Source organism: Hippocampus comes, unplaced genomic scaffold, assembly GCF_001891065.2.
Source record: "Hippocampus comes isolate QL1 unplaced genomic scaffold, H_comes_QL1_v1.1 scaffold150, whole genome shotgun sequence".
Taxonomy (NCBI): Eukaryota; Metazoa; Chordata; class Actinopteri; order Syngnathiformes; family Syngnathidae; genus Hippocampus; species Hippocampus comes.
In genome coordinates this window covers 1,780,071-1,800,963 of record NW_017805496.1, presented here as the reverse complement: position 1 = coordinate 1,800,963, position 20,893 = coordinate 1,780,071, and the positions used below count along the sequence as shown (strand labels likewise).

The window sequence follows — 20,893 nt, the reverse complement described above, 5'->3', positions numbered from 1 at the left end:
ATCGGACGTCTATCCGCACCCGAAATGGTCTAATCTTAGAATCGCCCCAGTACAGTCCAGTATATACAATTTAAAAATAAAAATAAGATTTTCCATTCAAAGATGGGTAAAATATTATCTATTTTGTCAAAGTAGACCTTTACGTTCAGTCAAACTAGATATAGTTTGTTAAATACCCAGCAAAGTGAAACGATTGAAATCTGACTTCTCTGGAAGCAAATTTCTAAAATGGACGTGGATGCACCTTGGGTAGCTAGCTACCAAGCTAGCTGAGCGTATATGCCACGCGCGGTCACGAATAACGATTTGAATGTTTTTTTTTATTTCATTTTAAATTATTTTCACTCTTTCCGAAAGGGTTCACATACCGTGAGTGGCGGAAGAAGTGTTCTCGCCCCAGGAAGACTCGTGGTAAAACGCAGCGACGCTGTCCACGGGATTTTTCTCCCACTGCAACCTGCCGGGCAGGGGCGTCTCGGTCTTGAAGATGAAGTTCCAGCGCTGGGTGTCCTCCTGGCTAATTTGATGGAGCTTCAGTTCCAAGTCTCGGTTGACATGGTCGTGGTCCACGGTGCCAAACAGACACTTGCGTACCAACTTTGTAGGCATGAGCATGTTCATCTTTGCCGTGACCGAGGAATACAAATTTCGATTTAAATGTGATAAATTGAGGAGCAGCGCGGCAATTAGGAGGTAGCGAAGCACACCAGTGGCTAATCCATTGACGTCACGACGAAGGAAATTTAGCTAATTAGCATGCTAACAACTTCCGCCAATTTCGAAGTCTTATTTAGGTTTGAAATTGTAATTTAAAATACTTTACATTCGAGATATAAAAAAACCCAAGAAAACACAGATTACTCACTCTCATTTTAATGACAACTGGAACAAGCTGCAATAATGCCCGTAAGGCTTTATTTTTAACTCTTTACTCAGTCCAACCCGAATAAAAAAAAAATATATAAAAAGTGGCCTGACTTTGGATGTAACCACATGTATAGACAAATGAACATTTTCTACATACAATTGTGACAAAGGGAATTCAATAAATATTCATTACACTGCAACATCTTGACACAATTATCTTATTCGTGGCTTAAAAAAAAGAAACCATTATCAAAACATTCGAAAGACTTTACCAACACATTTGAACGACTGCAGGAGGTTCGAATGACATAGCCATTCAAAATGTTTACTCCACATTGGCAGTTCCACGCTTCTGTTTTATGTGCCCTAACTAGTCTAATTGTGGTATTCTTATCAAAATTATGTTTGTCAAATAAGAATTGAGCAGAAAAATCACCGCATTTTTATCCATCTCAGAAGGTTGCCATTTTGTCCCGCACTGCCACTAGCTTACAAATTTATCATGAGAGACCTCCTGTAACCACTGTGATGAGGTAATTGACATTTTCCCGTGGAACCTGAAGAGGAAACATCTACAACCTGTAGACGTCATCATCAAAATGGATCCTTCTGCCATCAACATTACACCAATGGAATTGATTTGTTCATCAGGGAAGCAACAATTTCAACAAGTGTTGATTTCATCTGGTGTCACGCAATAATTTTCCAAGGCCCCAGTACACGACAATGAAAAAAATAATCACAAAACAACTATTTGGGTTTTTTAAAATTTATTATTTCAAAAAATAACTGCTGGTTTTCACAGGACATCAAGTGGAATAACACAATAGAGATTGACATAAAAGGTTAAGAAGAACTTTGCATTCCACAGTATAAAATCACAAAAGAAGATTTTCAATCAAAGGCACTGCAGTGTATATTTATTGGCTGGAAGCAAAAGTTTTGAATGGTTATCTTTTCACAATTTATATTCCACAAAAAAATTCAGCTTGACCAACCGGCCACAAGTGGCAATTTCCTCTGTTGAGTTAACACTGATGTGGTGTTACGAAAATATTCAGTTACGTTTTTTGAGTCTGTTACTCCTCAGTAGTAGTAATAGTAGAAGAGAGGGGACACACACACACACATACACACAAAGTACAAAAAAACAGAGCAACATAAGGCACTAGCAATTCTACTACACTAAGTGGCTGCACTTCACTGTCATGTAAACATACTGAAAGAATCACATGAATTTACACACAAATGTGACATTATCGAGACAGAAACATCCCCAAAAAGTAATACCAACATTATCGATGCAACAAATTAAAACTACACACTTGTAAAGTTCAGCATATTTGTATCATGGTTGAAACCAGCCAACCTGCATCACATCTGTACATAGTTATTTGGTTGAACTTGAATTGCAAATTCCACTTCTTCACTGACCCCAGCTTCTTCTTGAATTAATCTATCCATCCATGCATTTTCCGATCCGCTTATGCTCACAAGGGTCGCAGGGGGTGCTGGAGCTTATCCCAGCTGTCTTCGGGCAGTAGGCGGGGGACACCCTGAACCGGTTGACAGCCAATCGCGGGGTACACGTAAACAAACAACCATTCGCGCTCACAATCACACCGAGGGACAATTTAGAGTGTTCCATGAACCTACCGCGCATGTTTTTGGAATGTGGGAGGGAACCGGAGTACCCAGAGAAAACCCACGCCGCCCTCTTGAATTAATATTGAAAAGAATGCTTTGTTACACATTCAGTTGAGACAAACATTGGAGTGTTCCTTTTACAAATCAAGGGTTCATTTTAAAAACAATTAAAAGCCATTATTGCGTTGATACAAATTTGGGAGAAAAAAACTTCACTTAGCATTATACGCCACACTTTAGCAATATGTTAATTATGATTCCCCCCACCCACCCTCCAAAAATTTACTTCTGCATGCAACACATCGCGACTCTTTCTTTGGTGTACAAAACAGAAGAATTCAAACAGGACCATCTGAGCACCACGTTCACACATTTGGCTCTCAGCCACCCCGAAACATCCCAATTGTGCAAGAAAGCTCAGTAACTTCCTTTCTACGTGGTAAGATTGTACCCTTGCGTGGTGTCATGCTGCGGCTGAGGCCTTGTCTCCGGGGGGCCGACGATTCGAAATGTTGTCATTGGTCACTTGCGGAAGGAGAGAACAATCTCAGTCCGAATCAGAGTCTGAAAATTCATCTGGAAGACAAAAACATTTCCATCAGGATGATTTTGGCACATCCCCATTTGGGCTTGTTGAACAGTTGATGCATTTTGCGGTGGGGCGGGGGTTATTGTTCATACAAGCAAAACTACTGGAACTTATGACTGACAAGTGTGCCTTACGAGAAACCAGCTTTTATTGTGAAGCTGAGAGAAGATGGAAAATCAATCTCAACAACGTCCGAGAGGAAGGAGTGAAAGTCATGAACCTGGACTAAGGTACAGCTACGAAACTGGAACATGCACAGTACTTATTGACCAAAAAGGGCAGAGACGATTGTCAAAAATTGGGGGAGAATATTTTACGGACTGTCAAAGTGCTGGAAAATGGCAAAGCTTGGAGGAAAAAAAAAAATCAAAAGCACGCAAGTTCATCTTTGAAACTCGGCAAATTGAACTCAGATGTCTGCAGACATTTTTTCTGCCAATCTGGAGATCGACAGATGCACCCAAATGGATTTCACAATCCTTAGCTGGTGACCGACTATGTTCATGCAGTTTTTTTTTTGCCATAAATGTCAGGGGAGATCTTGTAAAACGTGACATTTAAAAAGATATATTTTTGGGGGTTCAAATTTATTTCCAATTTCATTGGGTGTCAATTACACTTGGCAGGGGTTGATTCTAAGGTAAATATCCAAATTGTTTAAATCGATATATCTCATCGAATATCACTTTTTTTTTTTCAAAACTCGGTAATCAACCTCAAAGATCCTGATGGTGTAAAAGCCTGCTTGTGGACCGATACCTTGCTGTCTGGAAGGCTCCTCGGTGGTCTCGCCGCCTTGCTTCAGGAAATTGGCGAGCTCGTTAAAAATGAGATAAAAATCCAAAGCAAAGGCAATGGTAGCGATGAAGCCAAAAACCTGTGAGGGGGATATAAGAAGAAACCGCGGGTGGAATAAAGACTTGCATATTGCGATCGAAAAAAAAATGTGTCTTGAAGGATGAATAATGATGCTGAGTGGTAGAAGCGGTCATCTGTTAAATTAAATTTACCCCGGCGGCTTTGGAGGAACCGTCCACATATTTGGATACCGCAATGATGGAAATGATGAAAAAGATGACGGCGGCCGTCACGCACCTCATAAAATCCTTGCAAGGGGAAAAGAGCAAATACACTTAGGAGAGGGAAAAGGATACACAGAAATGGCGCTTTCTTGTAAAAACATGCGCCGATGACCCGGGGCGGCGTTCCTTTCACCATAAGGGGCCAGAGGAAGCCTTTAAACCGCTCGTTGAATTTGGTCGAGTAGGCAAAGAGCAGGAAGAGAGCGGCCAGGAACTCCAGCAGCGGCACCGTCACGAAGGCGGCCGCCGTGGACGCGGCGAAGCACACGAAGTCCACGAAGGATAGCGCCTACAGAAACGTGGAGAGGGAACCAAAAGACGCACAGGCAGGACACGCTTTCATCAACAGGAACAAGAAATGAAATCCCTTCTCTGCCTGAATAAAGCTCAGCCTCATGTCTTGACTTAAAAAAAAAAAAACATTCTGAACTTCTCTCCTGAGCTTCGTTTATTTACAAAGTGTGTCACTTCCCACATGGAGTCTGTTTACTTCCTGACATGGATGGCTATCTTTCAGCCTTGCACCACTTTGCTTTGTCTCTTTTTCCTTTCATCCACACTCAGCTTGGCATCCGTCTGAACCCCAGTGTCCATCTGTACCGTACACACGGGTAGGGGAGGGGGGGTGGCGGGGTGGGGGACACATCTGGCAAGCAGATCTGGCTCGTGGCCACGACTAATTCCGAACACTATTTAGGTCGAGTTCAAGTAGGTTGAGTCCACTTTTGATGGTCTCTCAACGCCCACTTTGGAAGCAAAGGAGGTTCCCTGAGAGTGGATCTGATCCACCCACGGCTCCAGGCCGACTTCCTGTAAGGAGATACAGCTGCAAACAGACAATGTTGATTCACTCTTACACAAAATCCCTCGTGCTTGCGGCACAAACGCTCACTTGTCCGAATGCTAAACACAAAGCGGTAACGGTGACCACAAATGTCAAAGATGAGTTGTTGGTCCTTTCTGCTGAACAGACACGTCTCTCGAGTTTATTTTAATTAAAAGAATGTACTTCTTAAACGTCACTAGTGTTAAAAATGGACTGCGCTGGGAAAACTAGTTGACAATATCCTATTTCATATAACACACCTGGGATTCTTTTAAGAGTAGCCAGGATAAAACACTTGGCTTGGCACATGAGTTACAGGTTGATGTTTTTGTTTTATAAACGACCCACGTTTCTCTGAGCCCGCAGGCACTCTGAAGTCATCATAGCGGACAAACAAATTGTACTTAAAAGGAATGAGCGGGCAGGTATTAAAAAGTCATAAAACTCGCCGTGAGTGCAACGATGAGTCACAAACCTAATGGGCCAAATAGAAGTCTCCCGTTCCATGTACACACCAAAAAAGGACTCTTGCTAACATGATTCCATTTGCTGCGCTGCAGGAATTGTTGTTTGATACAGATGGAATCGTAACACTCGGGGTCTTTTTAATATTGTAAGAGGAGGTGATCCTCCGGTGCACGTTTTTCAGATTTTGACACTGCATGGCCAGTTGGAAACCATTCAAAGCTGTCGCAAGGAGTTCAGGACACACACACATGGTGGACAAACGGCAGGTTGATAACCATCTCGATGAAGGTAACAAACCGTTTCCAATCTGTCAGCGTGCGCTTTTGATTCAACGTGGCAAGCTCGAAAATAATGACTTCCGTTGAGGCCGCTGTAGCGTGCACGAAAATGATTCTTGAGCTCGTTGCTAGTTATTTATCTTGGACATGAAATATACACGGTCTGTCCAGTCGCTTCTGTTCAAACAGCCTCAACAATTTGTCAAGCACGTCAAGTGGAGTTAATCATTTACTCAGCACGGTTTCCATCCCATGGTTCCTAATGCCCAACACCCAAAATGTCCAAAATGACTGCGAGCAGAGCATTAGGTGCAAGACGCTCCGTTGCGGATGTCGGGTCGTGCGCTCGGTGAGCACGCTGCTCCAGGCTACACATTGTGGAATGGAAATGTGTGACTCTGAGGAACAGAATGACCGCCCTGTGACCATAGCCCAACATTAGCTGAAAGTCACATGACACCACCGCGATTAGAGGAAAAAAAAAAAAACAAGACCCTTCCTTCCCACTAGCACATGATACTGCTGATGTTGCATGTGTGCTCTGCGTTTAAGTACAGACAACGTGGACTTGGTATTGCGCAATTCTGAACGACAAGCTTGCATTAAAAATGGTACAATTGACGTTATTCCCCCCCCCCATCCATTTTCTATCATTCGCGCCCTCAAAGATGATCACAAATTATCTTTATAATCGTGGAGAAAGTCGACTTAGAATGTGTGAGTCTGACAAGAGTAAAGGCAGGACCAGGTTTACTGGTTTTGCAGTGGTTTTGTTCTTACGGTGTTTCATGATGCGAAGCGATGGAGTGCGACCAACAAATTCCTTGAAAGTTTGAACACTTTCCCCAATAAAGACGCTTGTAATTCAGTTTGTGCCTTTAAAAAAAAAAAAAAAGGTTTCCCTGATGATAAGTTTTTGCTTTTCTAAATGAACCAGGTAACCCTCCTGTTGTGTTTCGGGTCAAACTGACAAAACATGACAGTGTTCCCTCACTTTCCGCCTGTGATACTTTCCGCGCCCCGCCTCCCCAGCCCCAAAAGTGAATGAATTTCCGCAAAGTAGAGAGGAACTTTCAAAAAATATATATTTTTTTTAAATCCTTTTTTCGGGGGATTTCCACCTCTGTTAAGCCTTTTAGCCATTACGAACCACCTTCACACGGTTCCCACCCTTCTAAACACTGGTTACACCAAATAAAAGTCACTTTTAAAACGCAAAATGTAAAATACATACTGAGCTGCTGATTAGAGGCGATGACCAATTCTCATTGTCTCGTTTTTTTTTTTTTTTTTTTTGGAAATCAATTAGCCTGACCCTTCTGCCACCCCTATAAACAAATGCATGAATCTAAATAAATATTTGAATAAATCTCTAAACTTTTTTGACTGGTACTATTTAGAAGGCAAAATAGCACAAAAAACGCGCTAAAATAAGGAGGTAAGACTGCAAAACGTACAAAAAAAAATCTGTGATTGATCGAGCCGCAATAACTGAACCGCGAAATAGCGATGGAACACCGAATATGAAATATTTTTAAGGCCATATTTTTGTGTTTTCTCTCTCTCTCGCTCTCTCTCTCTCTCTCTCTCTCTCTCTCTCTCTCTCTCTCTCAGAACAAACATATTTATCTACAGTGTATTTCATATGAAATAAGGTCGATTACTTTATTTGGAAATGTTTATTTTGCCTTGTCCGCTCGTCACGTCACTAATGAAATCCCTGTATGCACACAAACTGACCTACATTTAAGTCGCCACTTGGAAGTTGGAGTTGTGTTAAAGCGCGCGGCGGTGGACACTCCTCTGCGAAATCTTGAGCAAGAAAACTTTCCTACCACTTCGGCGATGAGCAGCATTCCTTTCCTGGAGGAGGCGAACTCTCTGCTGGGGAGGACCGACTGCAGCACGCTGCGGCTCGGTTGCCGCGAGTCGGGAGCTTCGACGTCACCCATGGCGGACACTAGAAAACAAAAATGCGAGGCAGCGAGGACGCCGCGTTGGGGCTCCGACGAAAAAGGAATGGACGAAGCTCCTCTGAGGTGGAAGCGGAAACAATGACAGCGCGGAAGCAACATCTGTTTGGCCAGATGTGGAAGGGGGGTGGGGGGGTACAACCCCCCAATACTCGCGCGGGCGCGCGCACGTACGCGCGCGCACGACCATCCCGTGATGGGAACGTCTCTTCAGTCAGGATGTCACATCATTGAGAAAGCGACGCAGGGCCGCCGGACGATTAGCTTTTGAGTTATCATTTGGATAAACGATCGACATTATCTCCAACATTTCTGCGAGATAAAAATAATAATTTAAAGTTATATACATTAGAGTGGTGTACCTTCTATTTTCATGCTTTCTCTGGAGTCTGGTTTCACTTCTTGGCTTGGTGAAAGTGCTGTTCTGGAAAAGTGCACGGCTAACGGTCCGTCAGGAAATCAAAGATGTTCCGATGGAGAATGTTAGATCAGAATATGTGCTCATCTGGGCGTGGAATCACGTATTCTCACTGATGAATGGCTATCAGTTTCAATGTTTTAAGATCAAAGAGTTGTATCAAATATTGTGTTTCCAAATAAATTATTCTTTCACATTCATGGAATATAGCCATACTTCCACCGTTACCACGATCCATTAACACGGTAAATCGAAGTCCAATTTGACCCAGAACCGCCTCGTTGTACCCAAACGTTATAGCACCAGAATGATATTTTGAAATATTTATGATCGAAGTGCAGTGCGAATGTATGACGTAAGAGTGCTGTCAAATGTGACCCCGACATGAAGTGTTGAGGAAAACCGGACAAGAATACTTTCGCTTGTCTTTTGCGGCCGTCAGCAGGACGTCGGTTCGGTTGAGATTGAGTTGCACAAGGCAGTGGAGGACAAAGAGGAAGTGGCGATCTGACCTTTTCATTGTTTTTTTTAAGTCATGCGTGTTATTTATTTAAAACCTCTCTGCAGACTCACCATTTAAAGTTTCATCTCAATCACCGAGATGAAATTTAAAAACTATCTCCAAGTGGATCAGACGGCAACACGCCCACGTGATGCTGCACTTGGAGAAAAGTATCGGTGGCAGCTGGTTCGTGGTGTGGTCACACTTTACTCCTCTGTTGTGATGGAAGGAGTTCATTTATAAAGCACATCTGCGTCATCACATCAGCTCAAATTTCCTTTTTCCAATTAAGGAAATGACCACGGACATGCAGATGCGTCTCAATAAACTGAATCGAGATGACCGTAATTCGTTTATTTCTGCTCAATTCAATCAGTGAAACTCATGTTTGATGGATCCGTTAAACTCAGGAGAGCACCTTTTGAAGGACAAATGCTATTTTCTCTTGAATTTTGTAAAATTATGAGCAAATGCGATGTCAGAAAAAAAAACAATCATGAAATATTTCACTTTCCCTAGTGAATCTTTGCAGAGTATGTGTTCTGCTTTTTGAATTGAAAAACTGGAATGAATTAAACATTTCTCGACAATGTTCAGATGTATGAAGATACATCAGGAATGTGATAAGCAAATCCAAGAAAAAAATATTTTTTAATCTCAGTACTTGAAGCATGTTTCTTGTGTATTTGTGGGAGCATATACTGTACTATACCACCAAACATTTCAACTGTATTCAAAACATACATTTCATTGAAATAATTACATGCACCAATGTAAAATTGCACAATTCATATTAGGGACCGACCTTATTCAAGATATTTGTCAAATGTTTGCACATTAGAAATAAGATATTCAAAATGGCGAAATCCAGCAGACTGTTGTGCGAGCGATCGCCGGAGCACTAAAAAAAAAAAGAACAGTAACAATATTGCCATCAGTCAATTATTTTTGCATGCAAACACATGAAGAGAAATATACAAAGGATGTGTGGACTTTTAAGACCACTAACAAGTTTTTTTTAATCCCTCAAGGTTGATCAATCAGGTTTGACCTCAGAGATATTTCCAGGATTACAAATTTCAGCGTTGGAAGGCACAGTGTTTTCCCACAACTCAGTGATTAAATCGATTTAAAAAAAAAACAGCAATCTAAACTCATGGAACAAAATTCTAATTCAATACTACACGTGAGTTTAACAAATGCGCACATTTAAAAACACTGAACAGTTCCAAAAGTTGCATCCTCAACTGCAGTTCGGCACATGGACAAGTTTGGCTTCCCGCTTGCTCAGTGCGGCCACTTGCACTTCCAGGGAGACGAAGTGGGCACTTTGAGACACTTTCCTAACTTCTCACAGCCGGCTGGGGCCCAGTTCTGAAAAAACAGCAGTCGCACAGACACATTCAAACAATAAAATATTGCCTGGATGTTTAGCAAGGCTGTGGAAATCATACAGGTTATGTTTTCGTGACGTATGCATGGTCAAAATGCTGTTCGTCTTGGGTTTTTGGTTTCTGTCTTTTTGCGTCGGCAATATACTGAAATGATTTGGGGCAGTATTGTATGAATTGATTTGCAGGTCACCTCCATGTTCACTGCACTTGTATTTAATTAGTTTTCCACAAGGGGGCAGTAGTATATCACAAATGAGTTTGCCGTTCACGTTCTTTCGAGCTTCAAGTGGAAAAAAAAGAGCGAGTGGTCCACAATCACTGTGGTGATTTTAGTAACAATCTAAATTCGTTCTGAATTAAAATGTTTTCAAAAAAGCTGTCTCACTCATGCAAGTTAATATTTCGGGTTAGGAGGACCTCGGTGCTTTGCATCATTACGCTTACATTCTTTCAACCTATTGTTTATGTAAGTTGAGGGGTTCATTGTTTTTAGTGGATAGCCCTACTTTAAGAACAGGCAAAAGGAGAGATGGAATCCTTTGAAAGCAGTTTTAACATTTTTTTTCAACGTCTGCTCCGCCGAACGAACAAGAACACGCCTCCTTCCGGCAACGAAAACACTTCTTGCTTTCCTTCAGCCAATCAAACGCAAGCAACATAAGAACGTTTCAGCAATTATTAAACAATATAATTTAGGTCACTGTCACATAAAAGAATATAATGCTCAAATATAAAATGAAAATAATTCATCATTGAACACAAGCTTACATTTATTTGACAGTTTTCCTATTATTTGTACTCAATTTTGTGTCTGTTTTGCAGGATATGTATTGGGGAAGACATGCGAGGAAAACTTGCCATGACCGCAACGTCGCACATGTTGAGCTGGGGGATGCCTGCGACCAGCGTCTTCTTATGGTGATCCACAATTGGAGAGATGCGGCTGAGTACATCCTGGTATTCCTTCGTCAAAACACTGCCGAAACACAAGCCAAGACACTGAAATTAACCATCACCTCCCCTGAAATATTAAGCCCAGTTTTATTCCCATCTAGGTTTCACTGGCAACATTTATTTGTCAGCACCGAAGCCCAAAACCCCCGAATAGCTTGCTAAAGGAAAAAAAAAAGAATAGAGCTTTTATGAGGCCGATGCGTGTTTGCAGACAGCTAATTGACGGCGCAAAGACTTGTTTGCGACTTGCTTACAAGGAATTTGAAAAGGCACACGCGCGCATTGCCTAATCCCCTCGCTTTGTCGTGGCTTTGTGAAGAAGGAGTGTTGCAAGTGAAACACTGGCCCTCGTGTAGGCCGTGATGAAACACTGCTGTGGCGGCCGAGCTTAACTCATTATATCAGAGAGGGGGCGGTGGGTGTGTGTGGGGGGGGGGCATTGCAGCTTTCAAGCACAAAAACACACACGCACACGCCGGCACCCCGTGGGAAAGCCCACTCAGCGGGGGCGACTGTGGAACTATCCCCCCGTCTCTCAATTACTGCTGTTGGACACCAGTGGGCCCCACACCTCTGCGCATTATTATTTTCAGTGTGTAAAACACGGAGCCCCCGAAGGCTTTCAAAGGAACGCCGCTCTCAATAGGACCTGTAGGGTTAATGGTCTGTGCTGTGTGTTGGGGCGGTGGTGGGGGAGAAGTGGGCTTCTGGTGGCGTGACACACAGATAGACAAATATCAGCAGTGCAATTACACCCCTGATACTCTCGCTGGCAGCACCTGTGCCAGGCCTCCGTCCTCCCCTCGCGACAAGCCCTGCCTTCTGATTGGCCCCCGGGGACCGTGTGCATGCGTGCGAGGTGAAGTGTCAATTAGAGTAATAACCCCAGGCCCTGTCCGGCTCACACCTCCCCTTCCCCTCGCCCGGATCTCCCACAGGGCGGCAAGGCTTCCGCCATCAGCCGGCACCTGCTCCCTTCCTCCACGCTCTCGGCTTTGACTTTCCCGCACAATTAGACGAGTGCTAGCGCGCCGACTGCAATTAGTCTCTCTCGCTCTCGCTCCGCGTTTGTCATCAGCGAACGACTGTGACCATCGCTGGGGTTGTGCTGGTGGTAGTGGGGGTGTGATTACAGCTCTCGGTTAAAAAGGCAGACGAAATTTGCTGCGGATATCTGAAATCACAAATTCTGTTGCTCCTGATTCCCATCGGCGGAAAAAAAGGGGGCAGGGGGATATACTCATTCCCCTGCTATCTGTGCTGCTGATTCATTCCGCGATAGGCGATGGAGCGACTTCACAGAACGTGAGCGAGTGTTCGGCTTGCAAGCCAAGCGCCGCGCCGGCAAAGCGTCAGTCGCGCAAAACCCCCAAAAGTTTGCCATTGTCGCGTCCACGCGCGCACTAATCGTATTGGAAGCAAAGCGCCGCATCCAAATCTAATTATATCGTTTGTTTGTGTCTCTTGTGCAAACAAATAATGAAAAGCCACCGTCGGCGCGGCTCATTAGCATGACTATAACCCTTCGCTTGCTGGTGCGCAGGCAAAGTGCGGAATAATAAGCAGGCGCTATGCAAATGGACTCTTTTGATTTATAATTTATGGCACCCATGGGGGGGAAGGGGCATTGCTCAGGTGTGTCGCCATGCCGATTACTGATTCATAATACTATTTCTGGAAAACACACACACACACACACACACACACACACACACGCGCGCACGCACGCACGCACGCACGCACGCACGCACGCGTAGGCACACAATCAAGAGCACAGCGGCAGACGGAGGGGGAATTGAGGAGACAATCAAACGCATGTGTCCTGCCTAACCCCTCCCTCTAACAGCCCCCCTACCCGCGAATCCCCCCAGCCCCACCCCTGAGTGGAAATGGTGCACTTGGGTGAGGACTATTGATCGGGGACGAGGGAGCTTGGTGGTAGGGAGCAGATGAGGCCAGACGGCAAGAGCCCGCCTGCAGCGTCAGAGCCGGGGGCCGCACTCTGCTTGTGTTAACCTTGAAGCCTCAAGTCGTCGTCCACTTGGAAGCAGGAAAAGATTCTCAACCCATCCGGCGCAGTGCTGGACTTGGACTGGCAAAGCTTGAACCCGGTTGGGATCATCAGCCTCATGCCTGATGATCCTCAAGAGCGCATTCAAGCCTCTTGAGAACCGAATTTAGTGAATTGTGCGATTGTAGTTTGCCGGACGGGCGTTCTGGACTGCCCGGACCACAACGCAAGTGAAGGCATGCGTGCAGACAGGCGCTGTATCATCTTAAGTGGCTCTTTAGGTGCAGGCAGAGATTAATGGCAGCCTGGCAGTCGGTCCAGCTGCGGGAGCGAGGAGCACACGCGTGTACGGATGGACAGGCACACACACACACACACACACACGCACGCACGCACGCTTAAAAAGGACGGAGCAGAATGCTCCCAGTGGATGCGGAGGAACAGCCACTGAGAAGGGAAGTGGCAGAAACTCACAGGAAATGGTTAGGAGGATGGAAAATGGAGATATGTGACCTGACTTCCTGTAAATCGTGCCTGCATTTTACTGAAGTGAAAAAAAAATCTTCTCTGCACTCAGTACATGGCTGCACATTGATTAGTTTAGCTTTTTTTTTTTTTTGTCTTTCAAGTAGACGATGCCAATACAAAAATGAATATTTTATCATCCAATCTCATTTCAGAGCTGAGACAAAGATGAAGAGGGCATGAGGACGGGGGAAAAAAAAGATGTGGGGCAAAGCCGCAAAGGGCAGGTGGTGGTGGGGGGTGGGGGAGACTTCACAAGATTTCAAACCAACTTAAGGTTGAAGGAGGCAGCTGCCCGACATCATCTTGGTTCACTTGGTTTTCTTGAATATATAAGCAGTGTCCTCCGAGCTCTGCTGCATCGAGATTTTTGGTTACAATTAGTGCTCTGATATAAATGAAATGGAATTCTACTGAATTTCAAAGCTGCATTGATACATGTATTCAAATCTGTATTGCCGTACAGTACATATACAGTATACCCATGCAGTACATTCACACCCTCATCGAGTGGACTTTGTTGCTCCTTTGAGCTGAGACCCAAAACACACCAAAGCTTTTTAAAGCGCACTCTCTCCGAATTGCAAGCCGAGCAATTTATCTCGTAATTTTAACCCGCCGTGGCGTGACACGTTTATCTTGAAGAGGGCTGTTTGCAATCACAAAGACAAGAGCGCGATTCAGGCGCACTGGGGGCTCAGCGGATCAATCGGCCGCCTTCTTACGTCTGCGACTGAAATCGCCATTGAGCTCATCAACATTCCGCGTGAGGAGCGCGGCGAAAACCGTCTGCCGACATTCGCCCAGCACGCCCTTTTCTCACGTTTCTTTGTCTTGTTGCTCCCTCCCCGACAACAAACCGCAACTGGACTTTTTAAGCAACTGACCTGATCGGGAACTTCTCCCCGGGATCTCGACCCAGGTGGAAAATGAGAGGCTGAAGTGTGTGCTCCTTTTGCTCATGCGTGGTAACGCCCGCGACCTCCTGACCCGGACAGAAGTTCACACCCTGAAAGAGAGCAGTTGGCTGCTTTGAGACATCAATAGATGATTTTTGAATTCGAATCCTCGCCACCACCTAATTCCAGAAGGCACCGAGATTGATCAGTAACTGTAGATCGGTGTTCCTTGTTGCTATAGCAGCCTTTTTCAAGTCTCCCCGTTATAAATCCATCCGTCCATTTTCCAATCCGCTGTATCGTCACAAAGGTCGCGGCGGGTGCTGGAGAACTATCCCAGCCGTCTTCGGGCAGTAGGCAGGGGACACCCTGAACCGGTCGCCAACCAATCGCAGGGCACACAGAGACAAACAACCATCTGTGCTCACACTCACACCGAGGGACAAATTAGAGTGTTTAATCAGCCTAGCCTGCCATGCATGTTTTTGGAGGAAACCGAAGTACCCGGAGAAAACCCACGCAGGCACGTGGAGAACATGCAAACTCCACACAGGAAGGCCGGAGCTGTGATCGAACCCACGACCTCTGCACTGTGAGGTCGGCGCGCTAACCACTGGCCCACCGGGCTGCCTGCCATTATCCATTAAAAAAGAAAAAAAAAAGAACCACAAGTTAAAGTGACTTTCAAAGAGGCCCTCCAGATGATTGTCAAAAGAATGCACAACAAGTACAAGAGAGTAGACCACCGAAATGACATAGTTGCATAAATATGCACACCCTCAAAGTAACACGGTGTTGCAGCACTTTTTGGGTCCGAGTCAATCAGCGTGGCACATCTTGATGGTGGACTCTGGCTCAGCCACTTGTTGATTTGGGTCCAAGTTGCTCCTTATGTCGCATCTTTCGAGCAGAAGCCTGAAGGCTGTATTCATTTAAAATCATGTCCCCAAAAGAAGCTGCAAAAGTAAGGAGGGGAACGATGAGCGTTTAATTAGGAATTGTGTTCATTAACTTGATTGTTGATGAATGCGCTTCTTGGCTGCAAACAGCAGTGGGTGCTGCTGATATCGTCTCAACTCGCAATATCGCGACGGGAAGTTGAGAGCTATATTCGCGCTACTCAAACACCTGCGGTGATCATCACGCTAATACGACTCCGGCAGTGAGGAAAAAAAAACAGGAGTTCAGAACATTCAGGGTGAGATTTTTCCATTCCTGTTAAAATTAATCTTTCAAAAAAAAAAACAAAAACACTTTTTTTCGTTTGGTCACCAAAAATTTCCAGTCATTCTTGATGTGACACTTTCTTGTTCGGGATATTGACACTCATGGAGTTTTCAAAGCTAATGGGACTGTGTGGCTGAAAGCATGTTTGAACAGATTTTGCGCAACATATTGCATCATTATTTTGGGATAAAAGATGATGTTGCCATATCTGCTTTGTCCACTGCCGATGAGCAACTTCAATAGATGATGCTTGGGGAACGGCTCATTCTGCGCGATTCAAATGTTGCCTTTTTAATCCACTTGAAAACAAGCTCTTCATTCAACGATAATGATCATTTTCAAAGCGATCCACAATGTTTTCTCCAAAATGTCTTTTGAGTGATTCCTTCATTCTCACTGGCAGCACTTTGGTGGGCATCATGATGGAGTCACACACACACACACACACACACACACACACACACACACACACACACACACACACACACACACACACACACTCCTTGAGAAAGCCCCAGAGATCCGCCTCTTACTTCAAAAACACAAATTCACTTTTTGGGGTGAGCGTAAGTAAAATTGAAAACGCTTTCATCTGTAAGGCAGTGTTGCTGCCCCCCCCTCTGAGATGGCCCCGACAGAACACCTCAAAATACATATTGAAGCGCGCCAGGGAGCACGATAGATACCCGCTGCCCCGCAGAGGCTCGTCTGATCCCGACAGCTCCCGCCTTTGAAAGCCGAGAACTCAGAAATGCAGAAAAGAAAGAAAGCCAGCTCATCCCGGAGGAGACAGAAGAGGCCTGGTGTGTGTGCAGCTCTCTGCTTCTTGTACTCCATACATGAGCGAGTACTCGCGTCTCTGAGGACACGAATGGTATGGAGCCCAAAAGGGGGGGGGGGGGACGGACGATTTCAAACTCAAGCTGCGCGAGGCTGCGAGGGCATCAGAGAAACAGCGGGCATCCAGCCCCCCCCCCCCAAAAAAAATGAAACCAATATATGTGAAGTGAATATTTGGTACAAGGCATGTGAATGTCATGTGTCGTGTTCCAATGTTCAAACTGCCTAATTTAAAACTTGATTAACCGGACGTGCACTGTGTTGTCATATTTTAACATTCATAACCATGACACGAGATTAAGAAGTCAACTGCTGTGCCGTAACACTTCATAAAATGTACATTTGGGCCAGAGCAATGTGGATTTTTTTTTCTCCATTTGCGGTTCTATTGACTGTATGGCACGGTCGGATCTCGGGGAGTTTCGGCTCATCCGTTAGATCCTGATCCTAAATTGATTAAGGTTCGGCATGCCAAACTTTCGGTAGATTCTCTGCTTGACGCCACAAATGATGAAGGTGTCCAAATTTGTTTTTTTTTTTTTGGGGGGGGGGGGCGGTGGTGGGTAGAGGCCAATGGCTACAGAGAAAAAAAATCTTTTGGAGCGTGCTTGGAAATTTTTTTTTCTTGCAGTAAAATCAACCACGTGGGGCACGCGCAGAAAATCGCAGTCTATTGAAAGAAACACCACAGGACCGCAAGTTAGCCATCCAAAAACTGGCAGTGGATGACAAAGTATTTTGAAATATTCACGTCACCGCAAAGCCCGCAGAGAGTTTGACGGCAGCCGTTTGAAGCCTGCGAAATTTCTCATTTTCCTCATGGCTGAGCTGCGTGAACACCGCCTTGAGTCAGACCTCTGCTGGCTATTAACCTGTAATGTCTTCACACACGCGCACAGAAACAAACGCGCACACCTCACCCCTGTTTATTTCTTGTGACGTGGGACGAGAGCTAAATCGTAACAAAGTAGCGCAAAAAGCTGGCGCGAAGGCTGGAAAATAATGAAATGCGCCAAAAAAGTCCATTTTAGTGTTCTATTTACATTTAGTGCATTTTATGAAGCGCGTTGTGTGTCGTAGGAACAGTTTAAGAATCCCATATCTGTCAGCTAAAAGCGTCGGCTTTGGCGGGAGCCCGGTCGAAGACGTTTTTCACCGAAAACCCAAAGTACACGCAAAAGCTTTCTCTCGCCCTCGCCGCCTCTCACTCTCATGTACTCACACGAATCAATAAGCAACTCGCAGGCAATCAGACACCATTATTTGTGAAGTTCCACTTCAGTTCACATGAGATGATAAAAGAGGCTGCTATTGATTCAGCGGCCCTGAAGGAGAGAGCAATTTAAGCGAGCGATGGGGCATAAAGCAAACCGAACGGCGGCAAAGGAGGGAGGAGCGGCGACGGACACTTAGAAGCAAAAGCGCCAAAACCGGACTGCTTCTCAAACATGGACTTTCACATTCGTCCCGATGCGTAGAAGCAGCGCACAGTTGTCGTTGCCAGTTTTTTTTTCCCCCTCCCCACGCCATGCTTATCTGTATGATCTCAAAAAAAAAAAAAAAAGTCCCCAGCAGGAAATGTTGCTATGTAAATTACGAGGGGAGGTGGCAGGGGGGAATTCTCCGCTGGAGCTGCAACAAACGAGTCTACTGGCTGATAAATGATGCAAGTTTGCTGATTTAAGCCCTACTCATTAGTATTCATTACACTGGGATGTACGCAGCAGTCAACTGATGAGCCATTTTCAGCGCCGCCTCAGCAGGGAAAGCCACAAAGGGGTTGGATGCGACACTACATTTGTACAACACTTGAACGCATTTTCCCATATGGCCAAAAGTGTTTGGACAGATGTCCGTTCAACCCGATCAGTCCTCCTTTACAGCTTCCACTCCTCTGGAAGGATTTTGGCTTGCGGGAAATTGCGCCTATTCATCAATGGTGAGGTCAGAGGTCACCCACACGGGATTTAGCGGGCCTACCGACTCCAAACATCTGTTCGGGTTCTTCTCAAAGGTTTCGAACGGCGAGCTCATTCAAGGATGTTTTTTTTTAATGGATCTTGCTCGCGGTTGCGATTAAGTGTGGGATCGTGGAAACCAAAATGACTTTGCAAGATGAAAAGTTCAAGAGGGGGGGCACTGGGTTAATCTGAGACTTTTCCATCAAGTGCATGTGGCGCACGGTCATCTCACCTTTTTCAACTCATCCAACGAGTTGGTCCAGGTCCAGTAGTGGGCCTTGTATTGCCCGAGCCTGACGGCCATCAGCTCGTTCCCACGGTAGTAGAAGATTGGCCTGGTGGAGAGGACATATCGCAATTGGGCGGAAAGACTCACAAACGCATTTCGGCATCTTAGTCCCGAGAACAAGGTCAAATGTGTGAGCGCGCGCCAGTAATTATACATTTACCGATGGTGCAGTACGTGCGAGCTGTTCAGGAGAACGGGGGTCAGGTCCAGTCCATCCAGGGCTCGATCATCAGGTGGGCTGATGCCGGCCAGAGATAAACTGGTGGTGTACAGGTCCATCACACTGGAGAGTTGGAAATTCACCTTTCGAAGCAAAACGGGTTTCCTATCAAAAAGTGAACTCGCAAACGACCCTTTAACCACAGAGGCTTTGAAAGAAAGACCTACGGTTAAACCCGAGCCATGCCTTCCATTCTATCACTCTCGTTGCACAAAACTTGGGAAGTCGTCATGCGAGGACTCACAATAAAAAGGAAGAAAGGGAGAAAGAGGAGTAGGGAGTAGGATGAGAAGAAGGAGGAGGAGATGGAGGGTGAGAGGGAAGACAAGGAGCAGGAGGAGAAGGATGAGGATGAAAAGGAGGAGGAGGAGAGGGAGAAAAGGAAAAAGAGAAAAAGGAAGAAAAAGAGAAGAATGCGAAGAAGGAAGACAAAGACGATGACGGGAGAAGAAGACGACGAAGACAGTGAAGAAGGAAGATGAAGGCAACTCAACTGTATATCTCGAGCATTTTAAAACCCACCGCATGCAAAGTGTAGTACGTGGAGCAAAAATAATTCATACGACTACAAACAATAACACAATAAATGAATAACAAAGACAGCGGCGAGCGCAAAAACAGTCAAACTGAAAATCAAGTCACAGGCTGAGTCACACGCCAAAGATGAGGAAGGAGTTTTAAGACGCGTTTCAAAGATGGGCGGCGAGGAGGGCTTGTCGAAGGTTCGGCGACGAAGGTTGACGAAAGACGAAGATGACGACGGAAGGAGGACGACAACGACAAAGAAGAAAAACCCTGAGGTTTTTTTTCTGGGGTTGGGCTCTGGACCCAGCTCCCCCTTGACCTTCATGAGGATAAGCTGTCCAGAAAATGGACGGATGGATGCCAAGTTGCAAACCTGAAGTCAAGTCGGCAGATTTAGATCACCAACAGTAAGAGTCAGCGGTTCACTTTTTTTTTTTTTGCAACTGTCCTGAACAGCTGACAGCGGTCAAAAGTTCCTCACACTTGCCTGTATTGTTAATTAAGACGTTATCATTCCGATGGTTCAAACCTGGTGTACATTCAATAGTCCCTGTCGTAAAATTGGTTTCAACCCCAAAGCAATTTGGGATCCGCCTCCAACAGATTTGCATTCAGCCGTACAACAAACGAGACGACATCAGACTGAACGCAGAACGAATGCAAGTGCTGCTCCAAGCTTGTCGATCTCAGTGACACAGTAGCTCGTTGAAGCCACCGGTAAAAAATGTGTTTACGGCTTCCCAAATCAACAATCTCACACTCGGGGAAGACCGCAAAGGCGCTCTTTTGTGGCCGACTTGATCATCAAAGCCAACTTGCAGAGTTGTGATCGTGTGAACGCGGGTTGAAAAGAAGAGGCGCGTTACTTCAGCGCACCTAATCTCCTTTTGCAGGGTTTTGTGTAAAAATGCATCTTTTTAAATTGTTGAAGTCGAGTAGGAGAGGGTGTTGGGGGGGGGGGGCGGCAGAAAAAGAGAAGAGGAAGTAGCGAAAGGACACAGCCTGGGCAAGGAAGCATCTGAAGACGGCGCGAGCTGCTTTTTTTTTTTATCTCCTTCTCCCAGTCACACAGAAAAAAAAGCTTTATTTTATTTATAAACTTTGAACTATTTTCAGATAAAATGCCATTTTTCGCCGGGGCAAGGAAGCATCTGAAGCCGGCGCGAGCTGCTTTTTTTTTTTATCTCCTTCTCCCAGTCACACAGAAAAAAAAGCTTTATTTTATTTATAAACTTTGAACTATTTTCAGATAAAATGCCATTTTTCCGCTGTCATCCTTGATCTTGCCTTCCATTCTCTCCTGAGCGAGCCTTGGAGGGAGACGGCACGCTCACAATCAGATAGCGCTATCAGGCCTCTGCAGCTGCACGGCAACTATGCTGCTGTGCTCACCCCCCC

The 20,893-nt window shown here is 45.2% G+C and overlaps 2 protein-coding genes across 4 annotated transcripts in view; both read right to left on the bottom strand.

Annotated features, from left to right (window-relative positions):
• Positions 1 to 2,488: 2,488 nt before the first annotated feature.
• Positions 2,489 to 8,664, bottom strand: LOC109519697 (CKLF-like MARVEL transmembrane domain containing 3). Its single transcript, XM_019876390.1, has 5 exons — positions 7,593 to 8,664; positions 4,319 to 4,474; positions 4,114 to 4,209; positions 3,863 to 3,980; positions 2,489 to 3,090 (listed from the first exon to the last, which is right to left on the bottom strand). The coding sequence occupies exons 1-5, from the start codon at positions 7,830 to 7,832 to the stop codon at positions 3,062 to 3,064; spliced, it is 639 nt and encodes a 212-aa protein (XP_019731949.1). The 5' UTR covers positions 7,833 to 8,664; the 3' UTR covers positions 2,489 to 3,061.
• Positions 8,665 to 9,282: 618 nt separating this feature from the next.
• Positions 9,283 to 20,893, bottom strand: part of galns (galactosamine (N-acetyl)-6-sulfatase) — a 25,224-nt gene continuing 13,613 nt past the window's right edge. Inside the window, exons 10-15 of one of the 3 annotated variants that reach the window (XR_002169009.1) lie at positions 18,911 to 19,053; positions 18,694 to 18,796; positions 14,422 to 14,543; positions 10,903 to 11,020; positions 9,858 to 10,024; positions 9,283 to 9,551 (exon numbers count right to left, since the gene is read on the bottom strand). Coding sequence is in view for 1 of the 3 variants with exons in the window: in XM_019876388.1 (XP_019731947.1) it covers positions 9,938 to 10,024; positions 10,903 to 11,020; positions 14,422 to 14,543; positions 18,694 to 18,796; positions 18,911 to 19,053 (573 nt within the window). In the remaining 2 variants the exon portion in view is untranslated. Of the gene's footprint in view, positions 10,025 to 10,902; positions 11,021 to 14,421; positions 14,544 to 18,693; positions 18,797 to 18,910; positions 19,054 to 20,893 lie in introns of all 3 variants that reach the window. The other 2 variants (XR_002169008.1, XM_019876388.1) reach the window with 2 other exon arrangements.

Bases quoted from the DNA above. Each gene is read 5' to 3' on its own strand.
- LOC109519697 (XM_019876390.1), bottom strand. From the start codon at position 7,832: ATGTTGCTTCCGCGCTGTCATTGTTTCCGCTTCCACCTCAGAGGAGCT. The intron at 3,981-4,113 runs GTAAATTTAATT...TCCCCCTCACAG, and splicing joins GTTCCTCCAAAGCCGCCGGG to GTTTTTGGCTTCATCGCTAC. The intron at 3,091-3,862 runs GTATCGGTCCAC...TTTGTCTTCCAG, and splicing joins GGAGCCTTCCAGACAGCAAG to ATGAATTTTCAGACTCTGAT.